Raw genomic sequence first — 24,837 nt, 5'->3', positions numbered from 1 at the left:
CCGGCCCCCCGGCCCCACGGCCCCCCGGCCCCCCCGGCCCCACGGCCCCCGGCCCGGAGCGCGAGCGCGCGTTCGGGTGTGTTGGAGCACGCCCCAGTCCGACCGGCCGCCCGCAATGCCCGTGGGGGCTTCCGCCGAGGCTCCGTGCCCACGTCGGCGCGGGGGGCGTCGGCGCCAGGGAAGCCGCAGAGGGGCGGTCTCGGCCGGCCGGCGGGCGCTTTCGGACCCGGCGCGGGGTCGCCTTCAGACGCTGCCGGACTCGGGCGGCCGCGCCCTCGTGTGACCTGCGCTGTCCGCACCCCTGTCCCGGGCCAGCGGTCCCCGTGGGGCGCCGAGGTGGCAGCAGGTGCCCGCGGGGCGGCCGCGGGCTCACGGGGCAGCAGAAGCAGCGGAGCGCTGAGCGAAGGGCGCGGCGTGGGCGCTAAGTGCCGGCGGCCCCGCGTCCCGGGCTCAGTTCACCGCCGGCCCCGAGAGCGCGCAGCCGGCTCCCCCTGCCCGGGCCTCCCGCGTGCGGTGCCGGCGCCCCCACCCTGCGCGCTCGCCGGGGTTGGATCCTCAGCTCCTACTAAACCGCGTGTTCACTTTGCTCAAACACTTGGTCGCGTAACTGATATCAATGCCCATGAAATAACGCTGGTCTTTGCAGCCAGGCCGGCCCGCTCTGCCGTCGGACCGCCTCCTTCCCTCACCCCTGCCCTGCTGGTGGGGGCGCCCAGCGCCCGGATTTCTACCGCCCGTCCCCAGGGGAAGCTCCGAGAGCGCGGCCGCCTCTGTCGTGCTCACGGACCTGCCCCCAGCACTCGGGGCACCCGGGGACACGGTGACACCTGCTCGGCCTCGTCACCCTCAGGTGAGCACCTTGAGGCACGTCCAACAGGCGGCATCCCCGGGGATGAACTGGCAGGGGGCATGCTGTCCCCGTCCTTTCTCAGAAGCTTAATGTGTCTCCTTATGTTACATATTTTCATTTTATTTTAAAGATTTATTTATTTGAGGGGGGAGGGGCAGAGGGAGAGGGAGACAGAGAATCTCAAGCAGACTCCCTACTGAGCACCGAACCCGACGTCGGGCTCGATCCCACGACCCTGAGAGCATGACCTGAGCAGAAACCGAGAGTCAGAGACTCAACCCGACTGAGCCACCCAGGCGCCTCACGTATTTTCACTTTAATGTTGTTTTTATTGTGGGAAAAGAACAGAATCAAAATTGATGCAAAAGAGAGCAAATTATTTGTTAACAGTGCTTTTTATTTGTATGGGGATTTTTACTTTTAAAAACATTTTCCTCTTTATTTTTCATTTAATTGTAGAAACATCAGACAAATGGGTAAGCTTTAAAAAAGCAAAATTAAATTAAAATCGCCCCGAATCCTCATTCACAGGAGACCAGACCAGCCCCTTCCAGGCTGTCCCACGTGCGCTTGTACAGAAAACGTCTACATTTCTTTACCACTAAATGCAAACAGTGGTAAAGCAGTGCAGTGACTAGGAAATGTTTTGAGCATTCATTATTTAGCTGCTACCTAATCCATTAATTACCAGTCTCTGGTAATTGGTCTCTGCAGCCAGTTTTCCACTTGGTTTATTATGAGCATCCTTCAGAAACATCAGCCCTAAATCATAAAGCCCACCTTATAACTAGCGGCTGCGCTGTCTCCCTGCACCTGATACCCCAGTCCACCTGGCCAGTGGCCCGTTGGCGTCCCGGTTCTTCCTGTGTCTTCCTGCTCATGCCGCCCTCACCCAGCCCAGCAGGCCAATGGGGGCTACATCATCGTCCCTTCTTCCACGCGGGATCTCGAGCAGGGCCACTACGTCACTGCCCTCTACACAACTTCCACGTGGGAGTGGGCGTGGCGTGTGCTCAGGAAGACGGTGAGGGACCCATGGATCCCAGGGGCTCAGGGGAACTGTCCTGAGTTGGGTGAATGTGCCGAGCGCTGGGGCAGCACACAGGGGACAAGACCAGCGGGCAGCTCTCAGCTGGTGCTTACGCACCCCTCCAAATTTTGCTCATTGGAACGGACCCCAGACCTTCGAGGGGACCAAGGGGAGAACTAGAAAGGAGAGAAAACCCAGCCACACTGCAGTGGTGGAACACTGTGTCTTTTATTGAGAACATCTCCAATCCTTTGTCTCTAGGACAGCGTCTCATGCTTGGTTCCGGCTGGTCTCGGTGCGAGGGGTAGCTCATGCAGATTGTCACGTGTGGTATATACATCGACATACAGAGGACGCTGGGGAGTGGATCTGAGCGATAGGGTTCTTGGCTGAATTACATTCATATAAAGTGTCCAAATTCTAAAATAAAATAAAATAAAAGCATATAACCCAGTATCTGGAGAAGCACACTGCTTCCGGGCTCATTCTACAAACATTCCACAGACTGCCTTTAAACATTCGTGGTCACGTCCAGAAGGACGGGCGTCGGCTCCTGATGTACCATCAGCCCATGGCGTGGCCAAGCTAAGTGTTTTGGGGGCTGGGGGCTCACCCCTGCAAACAGGGAACAAGTGCACACAGCAGCTCCAGAGGACAGCTACGTGTCAGGTTCGAGCCAGACCTTGTCCTTGCCGGCCCTGAAGACGTGACTGGCCACGTGGCTGGAGAGAGGGTCACAGGACACGCCAGGGGACAAGGGCAGACAACACTGGACATGCGTGCGTGCGCGGTCACAAATACTCTGCCCTTTCCACTTACATAGTTGGGGGTTGATAACAGGGAATCTTTTGAGAGATTCTCTAATTTCATAGATTACAGAGACGGGAAAGCCAGCTGATTCTATTTCTCTTGCTAGATCAAATTTACGGTCGGGGTAGACCCTATATTTTGGTGTAGAATGTTTCAGAAATAAAAAAGACCGGTCTGATTTGGTTTTGTGTTTTGAGGAAAAGGGGCGGGCGTGCAGCCCTCCCCCACAGCACTCACTGACCCCACCCTCAGGTCTGCCCCCCTCATGGAGCCTGAGAGCTGCCCCCTCCCCAGCGTCACTATGTGAAATTACAGGAAACACTGTCTTTCCAAAGAAAGCAGTGATTCTGTCGTCTGGGTATCAGGGAAATCATGTGAATAAAAATACTTCCAGAGAAATGAATGGCTAGTGAGATGTTGCACATTTTAAAATAACTGTTTCTGATTAAATGAGTCAATCAAACTCTGATTCAGAATCAGAATTGCGCCCTGAGGCATCCCTGGCCTGGGAAGAGGGGACGCCCGTCACTGGGCTGATACGGCTGCAGGGACAGCCCCTGACCCCGGCTGAGGCATCCCTGTGACTCGGGCCTTCCTGGCGGGAGAGATGCCCGCCAGCCGGTGTCTTCGTGGAATAGGTTTAGTGAGCAAAACAGAAGGGAACCCTCCCAACCCCCAATGGTCAAAATGTCCTCAAAATTGAAGATTTTTCTCAAAAAATCAAGTTCTTGGTTGTGTCAAATTTTCTAAGTCTCTAGAATCCTGATTAAGGGCATTGTATGCAAAGTAACGCCTGGGGGAAATGGGGTGCAGTGCACAGAGCCTCAGAAGGGACCGTTTCGAGTGCTGAGTGTCCTGACCCGTCTCCTGGAGGTCACGTTTCTGTCCCCGTTCTGCTCCAGTGGTCCGTCCTGGAGCCGTGCGGGCCCACAGGGGGACGGGGCTCCCGCCTGACCTGCCTGCGGGGCCTGGACGCTCGCGGGCCGTCCTGCGCCCGCACAGCCCGGGGGCCGCTGGGGACGGGCACACAGGACAGCTGGCCTCACATGGGGTGGGAGGCGGCGCTCACCTCAACTGTTAGCCGACAGAGGGAGGAAGGCAGACATACTGGGTAGTGTGTATATGCAATACATTCCCACTCAACTTTTAATTAAAATCCACATATTTTTTTAAAAACTAAGTCCATCTCCCAATCCCCATTAGAAAAAATACCATTTATCGAGAGAATAAAAACACAGGGGCTCACAGATGTTGTGCGTGGGAGCACCTGCTGGGGGGGCGACACCAGCTGACACCCTTCCTGCTTCAGGCGGAGAGAAGGCGGCAGCCCGCTGACCAAACCACACCCCCCCACATGACGGGGGCCTCCTGAGCTCTGCCGGGGTCCCTGCAGCCGCCCCCGCCCCCCAAGGAACCGCTGCCGGAGCGGGGAGGGGGGACACAGCGCTTCTGGTCTGAGTCTCCTGCTCCTGCACGTGGGGTCTGGGCCAGGTGCTCCTGTTCTGCGTTTTCAGAGTCCGTCAAGGTGGGGCGGGGTCTCCCGACTGCCTACAGCCGCCACAAGACCCCCCCTTCCATGAAGATGGCCCCTCGGGCTCCTGTCTGATCCTGAGTGGAAGCAACAAGGCAATCGGTGCAAATCTCTGAGCTCAGGTCCAGGTGCCCCCCGGGACCCTTGCCCGCACTCCTGACCGTCTGCTGGCTCAGCCCGGGACCACCCCGGGGGCCATGGGGTGTGGAGCAGCGCCCCTGGGCTGCCCCGGGCACCAGCAGCACCCCTTCCCTGCCGTGACAATCAACGTCCAGACCCTGGTGGGCACAAGGCCGCAGCACACTGCCTCACCAGCTTCCAGCCTGAATACTGACTTTCAAACATGTCTTTGATAAAGCTGGAAAGAATAATTTAAAACTATGCCTTAGTGGCATTTTCTAAGAACAAGTCTATCTACTTAATTAATTCTATTTCCTTCCCGTGAAGATGTCTGGAGAGTTATCCACATCCATGAGATTCAGAGCAAGGAAGACAGGGAGTTGTAGGCTGATTCTTGGGCAGTAGCCCCTACGGATTCCTCCTAGTCCCTAAAAGTTAAATACTGTTGAAAACCTCAAATGAATGGCCAGGATCACTGCCCATGTTTTATCTCTGATTACTGAGAAGTGAACCAACACACGTTTTCCATGATGTGATTCTAGGAGGAGTGCAGAAGCTTCTAGGGGGGCTGAAGGCTGCAGGGATCTGGGCCGTGCCCTCATGGACGCACGCCGTCACTGCGCCGGGGACTTGGGGGACTCGTGCGAGCGCAGGGCCGGGCCCCTCCCGCAGGGTCTTCTCCCGGGCTATGCGGACCCGCTGAGGGAAGCCAATCGCGTGGCCCGTCCGGGGGACCCGCCGCAGCACGGCTGTGACTTCAGGCTTCTTCCTACCTCTACTTTCTCACCTTCTCTACAGATAAGTGCTCTTCTGCATTAAAATAACGTGGCCTAAGAGTGACTTGATATAATTACTTTATAAACCACGTTCCTAACGCTGAATAAATTATTCAAAAATTTCAGACAAAGTAATTTCTATTTCCCTAAACTTAAGGAAGCCCTACTCAGTAGAACTCAATTTCTAAACGTAAACAGAGATAGAAAGCAGTCACTGGGTAATTCCAAGGGGTAACACTGCTGCAGAGGGACATCGGGTGGTGATGCTGGACCCCACGCCCTCCCTGCCCTCCCTGCCCTCCCTGCCCTCCCCAAAGTGCACGCCCGCCCCCAGCTGAGACGTGAGGCTCCGGAGACCACGCTGGACGCCCAGCACCCCGCGTCCCCACCCCTGCCCCCAGCTCAGACGTGAGGCTCCGGAGACCGCACCGGACGCCCAGCACCCCACGTCCCCACCCCTGCCCCCAGCTCAGACGTGAGGCTCCGGAGACCGCACCGGACGCCCAGCACCCCGCGTCCCCACCCCTGCCCCCAGTTCAGACGTGAGGCTCCGGAGACCGCGTCGGACGTGGGCAGCCTCCGCGCCACGCCCCCGGTCAGGGTGTGAGAGAGAACTGATCCTGCTCCGTGGGCTTCTCCACCCAGGCGCCCAGCCCTGCCTTGATGAACGCTTTGAACAGACACGCCTTGGCGGCCTGGTACTCCTTTGCTACCAGTTTGGATTCATGGTACATGTTGGGCTTAGTGATCTTGGAGCGTAGTAAGTTGGAGGGAACCTGTAAAAAGTCAAAACACAAGGACAAGTGTCGAAGCAGTCACAGCAGAAAACAAAACTCAGTAAGACATTCAAAATTTGGTGTTTCATCCTGTGCTGGCCTCTGGGGGAAGCCACCAGCCAGAAGGCGCCTTCCTCCGAGGGGCTGCGACGCAGGGGCGAGGCGTGAGCCCCATGACGGTCTGCGTGCTCTCCCACGCAGGCTCCAGGCCAAACAGGCAGTTTCAGACCCCAGGCTCTAAAGAGCTGCTTCTAAACCCACAAGCAGTTGATTCCAATTTCAATGTGAGTATTTTCAGCTATTTAAAAACACGGCACCTCTGCCGTTACGGACACTTTATCACCCGGAAGGACTCAGAGGACTGCCTCCTGTGGCTGCCTGACTCATTTGTGCAGATCTTGAGAATAAATACGGTGCAAGACCACCAGCCCAGGGGCTCGTCCTGCCATGGGCCCAGGGCCCCGAACTCAGCAGCTTCTGTCCAAACCGCCACCTGCCACGACCGATAAAGGAAAACTAGGAAAATGCCAATTGGCCAGAGGAGAATTTATGCAGGGAAAGGACCCTGCCACTACCGCAGAAAACAGGCCTCGAGCCTTCTGAGGGCTGCGTGAGCCCCGGCTCTCCTTCCTCTGGGTGGGAAGGCGCGGAGGGGTTCCCAGCGGGAAGCCGGGGCAGGGCGGGAGGAGCGGCCTGAGGCTGCTTCACGTGGGAAGGTCGGGGCCACACTTCAAGATGGAAACAGCCAGGAGAAACAGAAAGGTTGGGGCCTGACTGTGTGGACGGTGCGGGGCTTTAGTGGGACGGGCTGTGGGGAGGTGGGGCCGGTACCTTGCCGTGCACACGCATCCAGCGACAGTACAAGGCGTGCTTACACAGGCGGGACGCACGGCCCAGCTCGTCCTTCCCTGTCGTGGCGTTGATGACCTCGATGGCCGCGTCACCCACCGTCCAGTTGACGCTGAAGTTGGGTGCCTTCCCTGGCTGCCGTGCTTCCGCGTTGCTGATGCCTGGAACGGAGAGACACGGGAGAGGTGATGCGGAGCCCAGCATGGTGCTCGGCGCAGCGGAGGACGTGCCTGAGGGGTGTGCACGGCCCAGGTGTGCTCACACCTGTCCAGTGCCACCTCGTGATGCCCAGAAACAGCCGTGACTGTGCCCGGGAGGCGGGCAGGGGTCTACAGAAACCTGGAGCCTGTGAGATATCACAGCACCTCTGAGCTCTGTCGGGGTTAACAGAGCTGGAGGTCTGGGTGTGCGAGCCACTCTGGGGTTAATTCAGGTCCCGTAGGGTTGTGCCACGGAGGACCGCCCTGGTGCATCACACCTAGGCCGGGCGCTCATGCCCTGCACGCCCCGCACGCCAGGGGCGGGCATGGCCAGGCTACCCCGGCATGCATGCGCTACGCCCAAGATACAGGAAGCCTGACTTAACAAGCGCGGATATGTTTTCTTTTTTTTTTTTTTTTTAAAGTTTTTATTTATTTATTTGACAGAGAGAGACACAGCGAGAGAGGGAACACAAGCAGGGGGAGTGGGAGAGGGAGAAGCAGGCTTCCCGCGGAGCAGGGAGCCCGATGCGGGGCTCGATCCCAGGACCCTGGGACCATGAGCTGAGCCGAAGGCAGACGCCCAACGACTGAGCCACCCAGGCGCCCCATGGATACGTTTTCTTACCACGCTGAGATGGTTTTGTCTTAACTAACCAAGTCTCACTTGGTGGGGCTAAGAGATTTTTAAAGGACACTCAGATAACTGGGAGCTGAGTGCTCACCTCCCCCCATCGGTGCCCTGAGCGCGATCATCCACACCTCAGCGGGGGGGCACACGGGCCACCCTGACTCGGGGTGTGTCTTCAGAACACACCCACAACGGGAGCTGGCTGGTGCTCAGTCCCCAGAGGAGGAGCCCCCCCACCCCCCCGGCTCTGCACAGGCAGCCTACCACTCCCTGACGGCTCCCACCCCAGGCCCTTGCTCCGCTTCTGCTCTGGGTGACTGTGACCCCCCCTTGAACAGAAAGCCAAGACCGACAGGTGGGCCAGCAGGCCGGTTCAGAGTGTGGAAGACCTAATAGGAAGCTTCATCATGGAGGAGACCCCAGTTCTTCAGGCAAAGCAGCCACCCACCTCAAAGTAGGGTGAAAATTCATATTTATATGTCACCCATGTCTGGGGTATTTATTTAAAGGGACAAGAAGGTGTTTTCCTTTGTTAAGTCCCTAAGACAGAGCTCCCATCCCGCAGAGGGCAGGCGGGAGCCCCGGCCCTCTGCTTCAGGCTCCAGACTCACTTTGTCTGCCTTCCCATTGTGTCCACCCGATGCCTGCAGGCGTCTCTGCTCCTCACTGCAGGGCCAGGCACTCACTGGTGCTGGTTTGTGCCCCCCGCACTCTCCGGGAGCTCCTCTGCAGTCCCTGCGATGCCCCGGGGGCCGTCCTCGGTACCTGCCGGCCCCCAGCAAGACCCCTCACTCTGGGGAAGAAGTCAGGATTCTGCGGATCACTCTTTCATTCCGACACACGAGCAGTGAATTACTCTACTTCACACAGACCTTTTCACTGACACGTCACCAAGCATGAGGGCACAGCCTCAGGGGTTTTCGCGAAGTGAGCACACCCATCACCAGCGTCCCAGCAGCTGGTCACCAACCAGAGCTCCCGGTTTGGGAGCCCGCCCACCTCCATGGCCACCCCTGCCCCACGTGGGTCATCACGGCACCGACCCCAGCACGCTGACCAGGGTTGCCCGCTTTGAGCCTTACACCCGTGGGGCCATTTACACAACGGACTCCCCTGCGCCTTCACCCTTCACTCGAGGTCACGTGTGTGAGAGTCACACGCATCACGCACAGAGCTGCGGCCTGCCCAAACTTCTTGCCACGCGGGACCCCACTGGGGCACGTGCCACTAGAGGATTGCTCACTTTGTCATGTTTTCTAGCACTTGGCTATTCTGAAGAGTGTGTGTGTGTGCATTCCTGACCACGTTTTGGTGACACATGGACATATTTCTGGATACACACTAGGCGTGCAACAGCTGGGGATGGATACACAATATCACGCAGAAGCACTGAAAACACCAGGCAAACCAGGTCAAGTTGGCTAGAAATGTTTTCTACTTAATCAAACACATGTTTGTTACATGAACCATGAAACAAACACAGCACTAGATGTCTGGTGATAAGCAGGGAATAATTACCAATTAGCTAACTCACCACATAGTTCAAGAAGCCACTTAAGACACAGGAAAATCAGGGGCGCCTGGGTGGCTCAGCTGGTTAAGCGAATGCCTTCGGCTCAGGTCATGATCCTGGAGTCCCGGGATCGAGTCCCGCATCGGGCTCCCTGCTCAGCGGGGAGTCTGCTGCTCCCTCTGACCCTCTCCCTCTCACGCTCTCTCTCTCTCTCATTCTCTCTCTCTCAAATAAATAAAATTAAAAAAAAAAACACAGGAAAATCAAACTAAAGTTACAAACCAATTCAACAAAATTGCCTTCCTAAAAAGAAATCCCATTGGCTGGGACAGTCCCTGAAGTTTAGCACAGTGAGGAACGTTCTCACGAACCACGGCTGCTTGGGCCACTGGCGCCATCATGTGGCCCGCGCTGCTCACATAGCCCCTGACACGTATGGCACGTGTTTCTTCTTCCATTTGTTGAGATAAAACACAATTTTAAAGGATCTGGGTGGGATATCACTCACAGCTTTTGGTTAAATTTTGATAAAACTGTCCTGTCAATAAGCAAAGAGCAACAAGAAGATCTAGTTAAGTCCACCAGAGAGGCCAGAGCTGACCAGGTTAAGGGGAACCGGGGCTTGAGGGCATCGGGAGTGACACATGGCCCACCTAAAGCTCCATTTCCCAACACAAAAAGAATCAGGAAGACAAGGCCATCACATATTTTTTAAAGGTTTTAAATCTTCATTTAATGCTGATCTCGGCTGAAACAGGCAACGAGATGTGTGTGGCCGCTCCTCCCGGGACGGATCGGCAGCAGGGCTCAACCCGACACCCTGGTCACACCTCCTCCATCACGTGGCTGTGGCTCTCCATACACAAGCCCCTCGGCCCCCCACCCCCCAGCAGGCAGAGTGACGGATGGCGGATACCAGAGTTCTGGTGTGTCACACAGCCCACAGGTCCCCAGTCAGGGCTCGCAGGGGGGACCAGTCCTCTGTGGACACAGACATGCGGTAGTTTCTCCTGCAGTCAAAGCCACCTTTCCTGTCAGACTTTCCTTCTCATCTATTCTGCTGCTCTCAGTTCACGCTTGCCAAATAAAGCACCTTAAATTCTCTCCTCAGTCTCTGCGGTCTAGGGAGCCCAGACCAAGACATGGGGCTGTCATTCCAACTTCCAACCAAAACCAATCCTGAACAACCAGCTGGCTTGGATGACCAGGCGCACAATCAGGTCTAGATTGCAAAAGCATCTATTTTGGAGGGTAACACAGAGGGGACAAGTGTTTAAGAATGGGCATTCTGTGATTTAAAAATAAGTTCAGACTTCGTTTCCAGGTGAGATGGAGTAACAGCTGCTGGATGTACCCTCCTTACTAAAATAGTAGTAAACCAGACAAAATACAACAAACACTAGCCTTCAAGTCCCTGGACATCAAGCAAGGAAGGGCAGTGGTTTCTGAGAGACAGGAGACATATGAGGTGAGTGCCACGAGTGCCCCAGGCGGCCGTCCTGGGGGCGTCCAGGCAGCAGTGTGGAGAGAAGGAGCCCAGGCACAGCCTGCAGACTCCCTGAACTGAGAGCTCGGGAAACTAAGGTGGCCAGAGTCCATAGGATGGTGCGCAGAGGCAAGAGAGCTGCAGAGGGTCCCCTGAGCATCAGCGGAGGGCTGATCAGAGCACACACACTGCTTAAGACTGGGCAAGAACCACCTGAAAGGGTCAGAGAACATGCCCAATGCTCACACAGAGATGTGAAGAGTTTAGATACACACTTGATGGCATCAACCATGGCACAGAAAGGTCTAGAATAGAAAAAAGATCAGTGAACTTAAAGAAACAATAACAGAAATGATTCAAATGAGACACACAGGAAACAGACTGGAAAAAAAAAGAAAACCCAGCAAATCAGTGAGTTGTCAGACAAATCGATCAGCCTGACACACGTGACTGGGTTCCTGAAGGAGGGGAGAGAGAAGGGGGTACAGAAAACATGAATAAAAACTCAATAGACTTTTATGAGATCAATAAATGGACAGATCTAAGAATCTCAATGAAGCCCAAGCATGAGAAATGTGCAGAAAACTACACCAAAGCATGTCACGACAAACTGCTCCATGCCAATATAAAGAGAAAATGTCGAGCCCGGCCAGAGGAAAAGAACCACATTCGGAGGAACAAAGATGAGACGGCAGATTTCTTACTGCAAATAGTGCACACAGTACGACAGGGAGCAACATCTTCAAAGTGCTAAAAGAAGAAAAGAAAACACTGCCATCTCAGCAAAAATGTATTTGCCCAGAAATATATATATTTTAAAAAGGAATGCAAACTAAAGGCTTTTCCAGACATACCGAAGCTGAAAGAATTCATCACCAGAAGACTTGTACCGCAAAGAATGTAAAAGGAAGTCCTTCAGGCAGAAGGACACAATAACAGACAGAAATGAGGATCTACTTACAGGAATAAGTAGATCATAAGTGGCAAATCTTTTTTTTTTTCCTAAAGATTTTATTTATTTATTTGAGAGTGAGAGCTAGAGAGGGAGAGCACACATAGAAGGAGAGGGGGAGGGAGAAGCAGGCTTCCCGCGGAGCAGGGAGCCCAACGCGGGGCTCGATCCCAGGATCTGGGATCATGACCTGAGCCGAAGGCAGACGCCTAACGCCTGAGCCACCCAGGGGCCCCAAAGTGGCAAATATCTTTAAAAGCTAATTGGCTGTCAATATAACACTATCAACCGTACTGGAATTAAAATAAAAAGCTTAATTTAAAAGAAAGCTAATTGACTGTTGAAACAAAAGTAATAGTATAGTATGGGATTTTTACCATATGCAAATGTTAAATGTACCACAATATATCACAAAGGCCAGGAGAGGAGAAATGGAAGATTCTTATACTATACATAAGTGGTATAATATTGCTTGAGGGCAGACTGTGATAAGTTAAGCATGTATACTATAAAACCCTAAAACAACCGCTAAATTAATAAAACAGAAAGTTATAGCTAAAAGTCAAGAAGGAATTAAAATGGAATTATAAGACATAATTAACGCCAAGAAAAAAAAGAGAAAGGGGGGAACAAAGATAATATAGAACAAATAAAAAATAAGGACCAAGATGACAGATTTAAACCTCACCATATCAATATCACAATAAATGTAAATGTCCTAAGCACCCTAATGAAAAGGCAGAGATTGTCAGTTGGGGGGGGGGGGGCGGAAAAAGGAGGTCCAAATATGCTGACTACAAGAAACATACTTTAAATATAAAATAATGTAAAACAATTTAAAATAAAAGGATGGAAAAAGATACACTATGCTAGCATTAATCAAAAGAAAGGAGGAGAGGATCCACTAATGCCAGACAAAACAGATTTCAGACTGAAGAATAGTAACAAGAGATAAAGAAGATCATTTTATAATGACAAAGGAGACCAAGTTATTAAAAGAAACCCACAATCCTAATTACAGAACTACAAAATACATGAAGTAAAAACTAAAAAAAATTGGAAGGAGAAATAGACAAAAGCACAATTACAGTCAAGAGATTTTCAATACTCTTCTCTCAATAACTGACAGACCAAGCAGAAGATCAGTGAAGACATAAAAGACATGCACAACACAATCAACCAACTCCTAGACGATTCTACCCAACAAGTAGCATAAAAGAATGTATCTTTTCAAGTTTTCATGGAACGCTGAGAAACAACACATCCTGGGCTGTAAAACAAACATAAATTTAAAGGATTCAAGTTAGAAAATGAAACTAAATTAAAAATCAACAACAGAATCATCTCTGCAAAATCCCCTAATATTTTGAAACTGAATAGCAGACTTTTTTTTTTTTTTTTAAAGATTTTTATTTATTCATTTGCGAGAGAGACGGAGAGAGAACAAGCAGAGGGAGAGGCAGAGGGAGAGGGAGAAGCAGGCTCCCTGCTGAGCAAGGAGCCCAATGCGGGACTCGACCCCAGGACCCTGGGATCATGACCTGAGCCGAAGGCAGACGCTTAACCATCTGAGCCACCCAGGCGCCCAATAGCAGACTTTTAAATAGCACATGGGACAAAGTATTTTGAAAGGAGTGAAAGTGATAACACAATATGTCAAAATTTGTGAAATGCTGTGAAAGCAATAAAGAAAGGTCTCAAAACAATGGCATCAGCTAGTACCCTAAAAACTAAAAAAAGAAGAGCAACTGAAACAAAGTAAGCAGACAAAAATAATAAGATCAGAGCAGAAATTATTTTTTTAAAAAAGCCAGAAAACTGGGGGGAAAAAACAAACAAACCCAAAAACCCATAAAACCAAAAGTTGGTTCTCTAGAGAAAAATCCATAAAACTGACAGACCTCTAGGTAGGCGGGTGAGGAAAGAGAAGACACAGAGCATCAGTATCAGGAATGAAAGGCACGGCATCACTAGAGACACTCGGTGTTACAAGGATAATAAAGGAGTGTCACGAACACTTTCAAGCCAATGAATTTGACAACTTAGGTGAAACAGACAAATGTTCCTGAGAGACATGAATTACCGAAGTTCACTCAAGAAAAACAACCAGGTAACACAAATAGCCTATATCTATTCTGTTGTAGATCATGAACACGTAAATACTTTCTCACAGAGAAAACCTCAGGCCCAGAGGTCTTCACTGGTGAGTTCTACCAATGTTTAAGAAAAAAACGCTATCAAATCTAAACCAATTCTTCCAGAAAACTGAAGAGAAGGAAATGGTTCTCCACTCACTTGATGAGGCCAGAATTAACCTTGATGCCAAAACCTGACAAAGATACTCAGACAACTACAGACCAGTATCACTACAGGCCAGTGTATCACAGGGACAAACATTCTAAGCAAAATTTCAGCTTTATCAAATCCAACAACATTTAAAAAGAATAATATATAATGACTATACAAGGTTTGTCCCAAGAACACAGGTTGGTTTAATATTTAAAGAACTCAATCAATGTCACCATATTCCATATTAACAGACTAAAAAAAGAACCAAATGATCAGCTCTACTGAGAGTAGAAAAAAATGCCTGATAAAATCCAACATTCATTCCTGATTAAAGACTCCTTAGCAAACTAGAAATAGAAGGTCCCTTAAAATGAGAGAGGCATCTGTGAAACCCCACAGCTAGCCACACTTAGTGGTGAAAGACTGACCGCTCTCCCCACGACTGCACACGAGACAAGGATGTGTGTGCTCAGCCCTCGTGCCCTTGTGCTCCACATTCTACTGGAGGGCCCATCTGGGTGCTGCGGGGGAAGGAAGAAATCAAAGGCATCTGGACTATAAGGAAGAACTAAAACATAAACAACTTGACCATCTATAAAGAAAATTCAATGAAATTTATAAAACAGCTATTAGAACTAATATCTCTCTATATCAGCAATGAACAACTGGAGACTGAAACAGAAATATAACATTTAAAGCAGCATCAAAAATACAAAACACTTAAAGATAAACCTGACAAAAGATGTGTAAGATATGCTCACTGTAAAGTACAGAGCACGGCTGAGAAAAATGAGAGTGTAAAGAAGTGGACAGGCATCTGTGCTCGTCCCCCGGAAAATTCAAAGTCCTTAAGATGTCAGTTCTCCCCCAAATTGATCGACATATTCAATGCAACCTTAATCAACATCCAAACAGGGTTTTATGTAGAAGTTGACACATTGATTATAAAATTGCTATGGGGGCGCCTGGGTGGCTCCGTCAGTTAGCATTCGACGCCTGATTTCAGCTCAGGTCACGGTCTCAGGGTATCAAGCCCCATGCTGGGCTCCATGCTCAGCACCAAGCAAAGTCTGCTTGTCCCTCTCCCTCTGCTCCTCACCTCACTCATGCTCGCTCTCTCGCTCAAATAGAATCTTTAAAATTGCTGTGAAATGTGAAAAGGACCTATGTAGCCAAAACAACTACTAATTCCACCTGATTTCAAAACTTGTAAGACTAGTAATCATGACAGTGTGATACTGGCATTAAGACAGACAAACAGCACGGGGGGTCCTCAGAAAGCTGAAGATAGAGCCGCCCTGCGACCCACCAACAGCACTCCTGGGTATTTACCCCAGAGACACACATGTAGGGATCCGAAGGGGTACGTGCACCCCGATGTTTATAGCTGCAATGTCCACAATAGCCAAACTATGGAAAGACCCCAGATGTCCATCGACAGATGAATGGATAAAGAAGATGTGGTTCATATACACAATGGAATATTACTTCGCCATCAAAAATAAATAAATTTTGCCATTTGGAAGGACGTGGATGAACTAGAGGGTATTATGCTAAGTGAAATAAGTCAGTCAGAGAAAGACAAATACCATATATTTCACACATATGTGGAATTTAAGAAACAAAACAGAGGATCATAGGGGAAGGAAGGGGAAAATAAAATAAGATGAAATCAGAGAGGGAGACAAACCGTAGGGAGAAACCGTTTGTTTCCTGTTACCTCTAGGAAACAAACTGAGGGTTGCTGGAGGGGGATGGGGGGATGGGGTAACCGGGTGACGGGCATGAAGGAGGGCGTGTGATGGAATGAGCACTGGGTGTTGTATGCAACTGATGAATCACTCACCTCTACCTCTGAAACTAATAATATACTATATCTTAATTAATTGAATTGAAATAAAATAGAATAAAATTTTTAAAAAAAGACAGTAGGGGATCCTGGCTGCCTTCGGCTCAGGTCATGATCCTAAGGTCCTGAGATCGACTCCCACATTGGGCGCCTTGCTCAGCGGAGAGCCTGCTTCTCCCTCTGCCTGCCGCTCCCCCTGCTTGTGCTCTCTCTCTCTCTCTCTGATTAAAAAAAAAAAAAAAGACTGACCAACAGATCAATGGAAGACATTGGTACCCACAGACAGACCCCCACGTGTACGTGCAAGCTGATTTTTAATAAAGGTGCAGAAGAATTCAGTGGAGAAAGGATGAATTTTTCAATAGATGGTGCTGGGTCAACTGGATAAGTTATATGTTAAAAAAAAAAAACAACTTCAATTCATACCACACATCCTACACAAAAATTAGCTCAAAATGGAATATAGTCCAAAATTTAAACACTGGAACTGTAAATTTTCTAAGAATACAACACAGGAGAAAATCTTTGTGACACTGACTTAGGCAAACATTTTTTAGATATAACATCAAAACCGTGACTTAACAAAGAAAAGTTGGTAAGTATGATTTTATCAAAACTAGAATTATTTGGTCTCTGAAAGACATGGTTAAGAGAATGGAAAGAGAAACATTTTCAAATCATATATCTGATAAAGATCTTATAACCAGAATATATAAGTAACTCTCAAACTCAGTAAGAAATTAAACAACTTACTAAGAAATGAGACATACAGATAGCAAAATAGCACATGAAAAGATGCTCAACTTCCTTAGTCATTGGGGAAATGCAAATTAAAACCACAAGGAAACACCCTACACACCTGTCAGAAAGCTTAGCATGGCTCCGTACTCGGTGCCGGCAAGGATGAGGAGGAACGGGAACCTCACACACCACCAGTGGGAGTGCAAAGGGGCAAACCAGTTTGGAAAGGTGTGACAGTGTTCTAAAAAATACAACCTGCGCCTGTCTTAAGACCCACCCTTTATACTCCTAGGTATTTACCTAAGAGAAATAGAAGGGACTGTCCATACAAAGGCTTGTACATGAATGTTCTCAGCAGCTTCCTTTGTAGCAGTAGAAGACTGGAAACAACCCAAATGCCATCAACAGTTGGATGGACACACAAGTTGTGGTTTATCCACACAACCCATTACTACTTAGCCATGAAAAGGAATGACCTACTGATAAACTCAACAAACACGGACGAGTCTCAAAACAGTTACACTGAATGAAATAAGCTAGACAAAAAAGTACATATCTTATGATTTTTGTAAAATCCTAGAAAATGCAAACTAACCTACACCGCCAGAGTGCATGTCGGTGGTTGCCTGAGGGTGGGATGGGGGAAAGGCAGGATTACCAAGGGCACCAGGAAACGGGGAGGGTGGTGGGTAGGCTCATTATCCTCCCTGTGATGACAGCTGCACGCATGTAAACAGTTCAAAACTTATCAAATGGTATCTTTTAAATATACAGTTTATGCCAATTATACCTCAGTGAAGCTTTGGAAAAACACTGCAAGGTAATTTAAAAAGAAAAAATATTGTTCTCATTAAAAAATAACACTTGCTCATTGTGGGAAATTCCAAAAATTCACACAAAGCTCAGAGAAATTACAGCTACGATGACACACAGAGATAGACACTATAATAATTCTAGGGGTTCTCCACAGATAGACGCTTCCTGTCTACGAAGCTTTAAGCAACAAGCACACTTGTGTCCCACCTCTGAGATCCTGAGGGTAGGTTTTGTGGGTGGGTGGCCCTGGCTGGTGTCTCTAAAAAAAAACAAAAACAAAAACCCTTCACCAGTAACTCTTGAAGACTCTCTAAAGATTCTTAAATCCCTCCCCCCACCAAAGAATTCTTCCTTCTCAGATGAGAATCGCCATTTTAATCCCTATCCTTCTGGCAAACACACGTCAGCACGCTTGAGAGGATGCGTGCACCCATGTTCTGTATGCTGACTTCTGCACTGATCCTCGATCCTCTCTTAGAATCTATTCACAGATGAGTTACACTAATAGCTATAAAACTAAGCTATACTTAGATTTCTGGGTACATCGTTAAACTTGATTTTCTAGTACTTCATTTAGGAGTTTTGCATTTTTAGTCATAGGTGATGCTGTCTGTGGTTTTCTTTTTATTTGTGCCTCTCTGTCCAGTTTTGGAATTAGGTCAACTGCTCTTTCCTATGACCTGGAACGTTTATATAAGAGGTGGAATTATGTTCTTTGGCAGACTGATTAAAATCTGCAAACTTGTTGGAAGGTAATTTGTTGATAGTATTTTCAATGTCTTTGCTGGAAATTTCCTTTGCCAGATTTTTGTACTTCTGTTGGGGTGAATTTTGGCAATTTACATCTTGCTTGTCCTTTTGTTGTTGTTGTTGTTGTTGAGATTTTCAAATTTATCAGTATTAGAGTTGAATAAAGAATTCTCTTAAAATTCTGATGCCTGCCTCCGTATCTGTAGATACACCAATTCCTACCATTTTGTTTTATCTGACATCATGTTTTTATCTGATGGTAGATCTCTTTTATTGTTCTTTCAAATCAACACGTTTTAGTTTTATTGATGGCCTATAATCTTATTCCTTGTTCCGTCCCTCCCTCTTGCTTTCTGTCTCTTTGATTTTCTTCCTTCTTCCTGTAGTTAGCTTCTTATTTAGCTCTACTGTAGTTTTCCTTCCCAATTCTGGGCCAAATGCTTAGCTCATTGTTTTTGATTCATTCATTCAGGGCCATGCATGATTCTGCCAAGTGAAACTGTGGCCCTATCCCACCATTTTTGATGTGTGTAGTCTAGGAATCCAGTTTAAGTACTGGGTTCTTCTCTGATCAAAGAATTGCTGAAGAGAGTCTAACCTCCAAGTGCCTGAGGACTTGTGGTTTTAATTTCAACTCTTTATAGCTAACTTTAAGTTTCAGGGTCTGCAGTAAGAGAAAGTAATCTGTACAGTTAATGAGTCTGGATTTAATTACCTATGACAGTGGCCATGTGATGCACTGCAGAGCTGAGTAGTGTGACAGACCGAGAGGACAGTGTTAATCCTGTTATTAAGTCCAAACTACTTAAAGGAGACCATTTCTAGCATCGACTTCAAGTGGATTCTCTGTCCTATCTCACACCAGTTCCTCAAAACCATACCAGTATTAGGTTAAAAGCTGGCAGTGCTGTTCAGTCTGAGTCCAAAGGCCTGACAACCAGGGCAGATGGGGTAAATCCTAGCCCAACTGTAGAAGGTGGGATAGGGTGTCCCAGTTTAATCAGTGAGGCAGGAAAAAAGAGGTAAATTCCTTGTTCCTCCACTTTTTGTTCTCAGCAATTTGTTCCTCAATAGGTTAAAAGATGCCCACCCACCCTGGGGAGGGCAATTTGCTTTACTGAGTCTACTGATTCAAATGCTAATCTCGTTCTGCAAAACCCTCACAGATGGAAATAATGTCTAATTTGGGTGCCTGTGGCCACTCAATTTGACGCGTAATATTAGCCATCACAGTACATTAGTTTACCCTTCCTTTCCCAAATAGCTTTTTGTGTTTCCTGGAGTTTCCATTTTCCTTTTTTTTTTTTAAATTGTTCACAAAGAAACATTTACTTTCACATTATCATAAAGACCATTTAGTTTCTCAGGCTATTTGTTAAAATGCATTCACTTTTTTCTGAAAACCATTCTTTTTAGAGTTCTCTGATATGATTCTCTGTTCTAACTTGGAATTGTTACATTTTAGTCTTGCTGGTAAGTTATCTTTTTCATTGTATTCTTGGATTTACAAAGTATTTTTCTTGGATTCCATATTTTTCTCTTTCTTAGATGTCTTTTTCATTTTGCTACAGTATTCTCACTTTTTTTCCTCAAAAAAATATATATATTGGAAAGAAACCCTCTGAATCCTTGAACATCTGAAAATGATCACTTTGTCCTAATGCTTAATATTTGGTTAAATAAGAAATTCTACAAAAACCATTTTCTCTTCAGCTCTGGCTTCCAGTGTCCCTGATAAGTGCTACATAAATCTGATACTTATTGTAGTTAATTTAGAAGCTTTTAGCATCTTCTCTTTACACCTTTGCTGTTCTAAAATTCATAAGGATGTGCTAGGAATGGATTTTTTTAAAAAATTCTGCTCACTACCCAGTGCATTCTTTCCATTGCAGTACTCATGGTTTTCTTCAGTACCCCAAAATTTTCTTCTATCATCTCTTCCTCTCTGTTTTCTATTTCTGAAATGCTACCAGATGGACAGATAGACATCGGATTACCTTTCTACATCTCCTAACTCTTCACATTTTATACTTTTCTGCTCTGAGTTATCAGAGATATATTTGATATACCTTCCTCTCCCAAGAATTACACTCTACGAGGGAGAGTTTTGTTCTGCTCACTACTCACCCCAACATCCAGAACAGTGCCTATTACATACTTAACTGGTGTTTGTTGAATGAATGCTTTCTAGACCTTCAAACTGATATTTGCTTTCTACATTGACAAAATACTCTATGTATATTGGTAAGGTTTGTTACTTATATTCTCTTCTGTTCCCTGAATTAGGTTTATTTTCTCTTAGTTGTTCTATTTTATCATATAGATTATTCACTTCTGTGCCATTTATTTTCCTCAAATGATAATGGTTGTTCATTCATGTTTGTGAATAAAAATCTTGGTTGATTAATTTGGGTAGCTGGCATAGTTTCTTCTACCTGTTTCCTGGCTGTGTATATGATTCCACGGAGAGCCTAGAGGGAAAGCCATGTCCAGCCAGGACCTACATCACCTCCTAGACCAAGAGTCTGGGGGTCCAGCCCAGTCCTTGCTTGGCTGTCAGGATGGTCAGGGGACCCTAACCACTTAGAGAGTAGCCCCACCATGGGTGAGACTCCCTCAGAGGAAATAGCTGGCCTCTCCCTAGATGTCACAAGGCCATGGGACACCAAGGTACTGTTAGAGGAGTTAAACATAGTCCTGATACCACCTTTTTCTCATTTTACTGTTCTCTGCTATTAGGAACTCGTACCTTATGCTCTGGAGTTCTATCAGGGTATTTGGGTCTTTGGTAGTGTTACTAGCACACCTGTTCTATTTCTGACACCTGCCAGGCATGCAGGTTCCTTCAGGTCACTGAGCTCATTCAAGGGCACGGCCCTTCTAGTAGACAGAATCAGGGAGGGTTTCTTGGGGGTCTGGAGTGGAGGTGGGGATCTGTTTAGGAACAATTGGTGGGAAATCTCTGACCATAATGGAATTGACTCTTTCATGAATAAATGGATAATGCTTGTGTTATCTTCCTTTGCAATCCTATTACTTCTTTACAATAAGGTCAAAATAGAGGATTATTTTTGAATACTTAAACCTTAGAATTACAACATTTTGCATATTAGAACTAGAAAGAGTTAACTGAGAAAATAAGACCTTAAAGTACAAATCGTTTTTACATTTTAAGCTAAATAAAGTGCCATCTTTAGCAAGAATGGAGAAAATAAGGCAAAAAGAAATAGCTAGCCTGAAGTTTCAATGCAAACCATATGCTTTTTCTGGGGCAGAAAGCCCCCAAATGGTCACAAGAGTGTATGTATGTCTATGAGTCCCTGGGGCCAACGCCACCATGGGGATGGGCACCAATGAGGAGCTTATCTTTCTGGGGCCACAAAGCGAGAACTAGGGTAATGAGTCAATCACAGGCCGTGGTGCAGAAACCAATAGAATCGGGTGCAGCTTGGCTGGCAATAAGAGTCCCTCAGCTGCTATAAATTAAGTGTGCTGGATCCGGACTTCTGGAGCGAAACTACAAACTGTGAGCTGGCCTGATGACGGTCACAGTGAACAACTGAGAACACCAGCTGGCGCTGGCACTGCTTAGTTCCCTTCCTAAATCTACTGTCTATGGTTTCTCCTATGTTAATGGGTAATCAAAAGTGAATTATGTATATAATGGTTAATAACAGATATTTAAGGTCACTAGGGTTCCTGTTACAGAAACTGTCAGCCATTTGTTAGCTGACCAGAAAAATGTGTAGTTTACAATCTCGATGGCGGTGGCCTCTGTTCTGCAAATAATGCAAGACCTGGGTAGGAGTCCGTACAGAAACCAAGTGTGCGGCCACCAGCAGTGATGACACTTGGGCCTGAGGCTATGTCGCATACCATGAGGGTCCAAAAGGCTGCCATTTACACTGGGAGCAGAGCACCTGTGAGACTGCCATTCTGATTTTTGTTAGACGACGACTCTTGAGCTGACAGGGAAGTGAAAATGAAGCCAGCAGGGCAGCAAGGTGTGGGCTCTTCCTGGCCTGGGCCCCACCTCGTCCTCCTGTGTGGCCACTAACCCCAGCCAGGTCCCTTCACGCCAGCGCCTCTGGCCAAAAGACTTCCTTCTTGGAACTCAACCTTGGGGTTTTACAACACTGACTTTGGGGAAGAGCCTGAGTGCTCTAGTCCAGAGTAACGAGTGTGATGCTGGCGGCCTGGCCTAGGGGAGCGCCCATCACGCAGACCCAGGGACGCAGGCAGGATTCTCACCCAGACTCCACATTCCTGAGGCAATATGGGGCTGGATGTATTGAGTTCTATAGTTTCCACCCCACCAACGGGCCACAGGGGTGACAGGAGAAGGGTCTCTGACTTGACTTTGGATGCAGGAGGGAGGAGGCCAAGCAAGGTGGGGACACACGCCTAGCCAGCAGCGCGGATGACTGTTCTGCGTGTGCTCAGGGTGGGGTGGTGCAGGGGCTGCAGCCCGCCCCACTGAGAGGAGTGACGGGAGGGAGTGTGTATATGCCCAGGACATGGACTGAGAACAACACTCCATCAAGTATAACAACTTATTTCTGAAAAATATTCAACGATGTCAGTAAGTAGCTACTTCTCCACTAAAGACCCCCACAGAGAGAATTTCTGAAAAACAACAAGCAAACCGCGTCCACGGAACTAAAGAGTTTAGAAGGCACTTCCACGTCGCCTGGGTGGCCTCCCACGAGAAGCTGCCGCGTCCACGGCAGGCGCTGGCGTCATGCCAGCGTGAGCACTTCCTGCACCTTCCCATCAGGAAACTCTTCCCAAGGCCGTTCCGGGCCTCGGGCCCTCCTCGCCCACTCCTCACACCTGCCCTCTCTCGTGTGCTTAAGGCCGAGAGGCAGACGTCAGCTCCCCCAACCACGATGAGCAGGTACGTGGCTTTCCACGGGCAGAAGGTGCGCGGGTCTCGCCTGGCAGGCCAGCAGCGCCCCTGCTTTCTTTCGGCCACACGCTCAGCCACTGCCTTCCCAGGGGCCCCACACTGACGGGACTCACAAGAACCCACTCACTCCCTCGGCGCTGCCCTGGCCGTCACGCTCTGTGTCCACACTGGCAGCCCGGCCGGCCGTGACCCCGGAGCCCTGGGAAGGTTCAGACCGTGGCCTTCCTCCCTGAGGTCTCGGCATGCACCTGGACGGCAGCCCGGCCAGCACAGAAGCTCAGACTCAGGGTCAGACAGATGTGAATCAGAAGCCAGAACTGTTCTGAAGCTTGCAGGTGTCAGATCGGAAACTAATCGGGAAAGAAGATACAAGAGTTCAAGAGGCTTCCACGTCCGAAACACCAGGGAAGGGCGTCAAGCATGTGCTCTTGGCCCCACGGAGGCAGCTCACCACTGACAAGTTCTTTCTTCTCGTAAAAATCTACTTTCTATGCTGGAAGGAAAATGACATCCTTCTCATCTGTCCTTGGCACGAAAGGAGCCAGCCCAGCACGGCACCTGCTGCTGAAGTCCACCTGGGTCCGCTCTGGTCTTTGCTTAACGGGCTGTTCCCTGCACGGTCCAGCTGGCTACCCTGCTCCTCCCTGGGGAGCCGCACACCTGTGGCTGCCACGCTGTCATTCTCCCTGAACACAGGAACCACCTGTGATAAAATGGGAGGTGAAAGGGCAGGACCAACACCACGAACTGTAAGAAAATACACGCGCACCACATATGCACGTGACCTGAAGAAGACAACCTCCAATGTCCCGGTTGTTCCACGGTCCTGGTCCTCTCCTGCGCCAGGCGCGAGACGGCTAGCAGCCGGAACAAAACAGACCACGGGGGCCACGCAGGGAACGCTGTTTTCTGCATCATGGGAAGCTCGTGTTCTAACACGACAGGATACTTACGCTATCTCCTCTCTCCCAGTGGACGCGCCATGCGTGTGGACGCTCGGCGGCAATCACTCACTATCAAGTTTTAGCAGAGAAGGTATTTTTTTGTAAAAAATAACGCTTACATTTAGGGAGCTGTAAAATGTGATCAGAAACAACCACTGGTTTTCTCCGTTTTGCATACTTTCTGTGCTCTAACAGACATGCCTTCACCTAAAATGCCACGCTGCTCTTCCCCAGGTAAAGGCGGGCTAGCAGCCAAACACCCAGACAAGGCAGTGCACACACACACCAAAAACACACGCTTTAGTTTGGATTACGGTTTTAGTTCTGAGCTTTAAAAAAGTGAGTAAAACGGTATTTTCAAAAGGATAAAAATACCTTCACTGTGTCCTTTAAAGAGGGGTGAACTGAGAAGTTAGGACCTTGCATTCAAGAGTCCTTGCTCCCTCCCCGGTCAGCACTGAGATGCTAAAGGGGACACAGCAAACGAACCAGTGACCACAGGCACTCAGGGCCGGTGCGAGGCACCACCTCATCGCCGACCCATCCCGGGTGCGCACAACTCCATCCCCAACCTCCCTCTGAGGTGGCAGCCCAGCACAGACGACCAGCCCCGCTCCATCCTGCACAGCTGACGCCCGCAGACTTTCCGTGGCATCTGTGAGTCTCTCCCACTGACACAGGACTTGAAGATATACATACAAGGGAAAGAAAAACAGGCGGGTGCCAAGTCTGGGCAGTAACTCATCTATAAAAAGCAAGGTTTTTGATCAGTAAAGAGATGAACTGTATGAGGACCCACCTGAGCGGCCCAGAGGCCCTGCAACATGGCCTCCCGCCCTCTGCTCTGACAGACAGTGGCTTCCCTACGGCGTTCCCACGTGTGAGACTCTGATACGACCCAGCAGGGTTATCTGAGCACTGAGTGCGAGGCCCCGATGCGACCCAGCAGGGTTATCTGAGCATCGAGTGCGAGGCCCCGATGCGGCCCAGCAGGGTTATCTGAGCACCGAGCGCG

General features: G+C 48.9%; 1 protein-coding gene across 6 annotated transcripts in view; it reads right to left on the bottom strand.

Moving 5' to 3' along the window:
• Positions 1-5,449: 5,449 nt before the first annotated feature.
• Positions 5,450-24,837, bottom strand: part of ADARB1 (adenosine deaminase RNA specific B1) — a 130,695-nt gene continuing 111,307 nt past the window's right edge. For 5 of the 6 annotated variants that reach the window (XM_032392502.1, XM_032392496.1, XM_032392495.1 and 2 more), the window contains 2 exons: positions 6,725-6,903; positions 5,452-5,893 (listed from right to left, as the gene is read on the bottom strand). In XM_032392502.1, coding sequence (XP_032248393.1) covers positions 5,714-5,893; positions 6,725-6,903 — 359 coding nt within the window. In that variant the 3' untranslated portion in view covers positions 5,452-5,713. Of the gene's footprint in view, positions 5,894-6,724; positions 6,904-24,837 lie in introns of all 6 variants that reach the window. The other variant, XM_032392499.1, reaches the window with a different exon arrangement.

This window comes from Phoca vitulina, unplaced genomic scaffold, assembly GCF_004348235.1.
Source record: "Phoca vitulina isolate PV1807 unplaced genomic scaffold, GSC_HSeal_1.0 scaffold68, whole genome shotgun sequence".
In the NCBI taxonomy this organism is placed as follows: domain Eukaryota; kingdom Metazoa; phylum Chordata; class Mammalia; order Carnivora; family Phocidae; genus Phoca; species Phoca vitulina.
The sequence above is the reverse complement of the archived record's forward strand: the minus strand, read 5'-3'. Positions and strand labels throughout refer to the sequence as shown.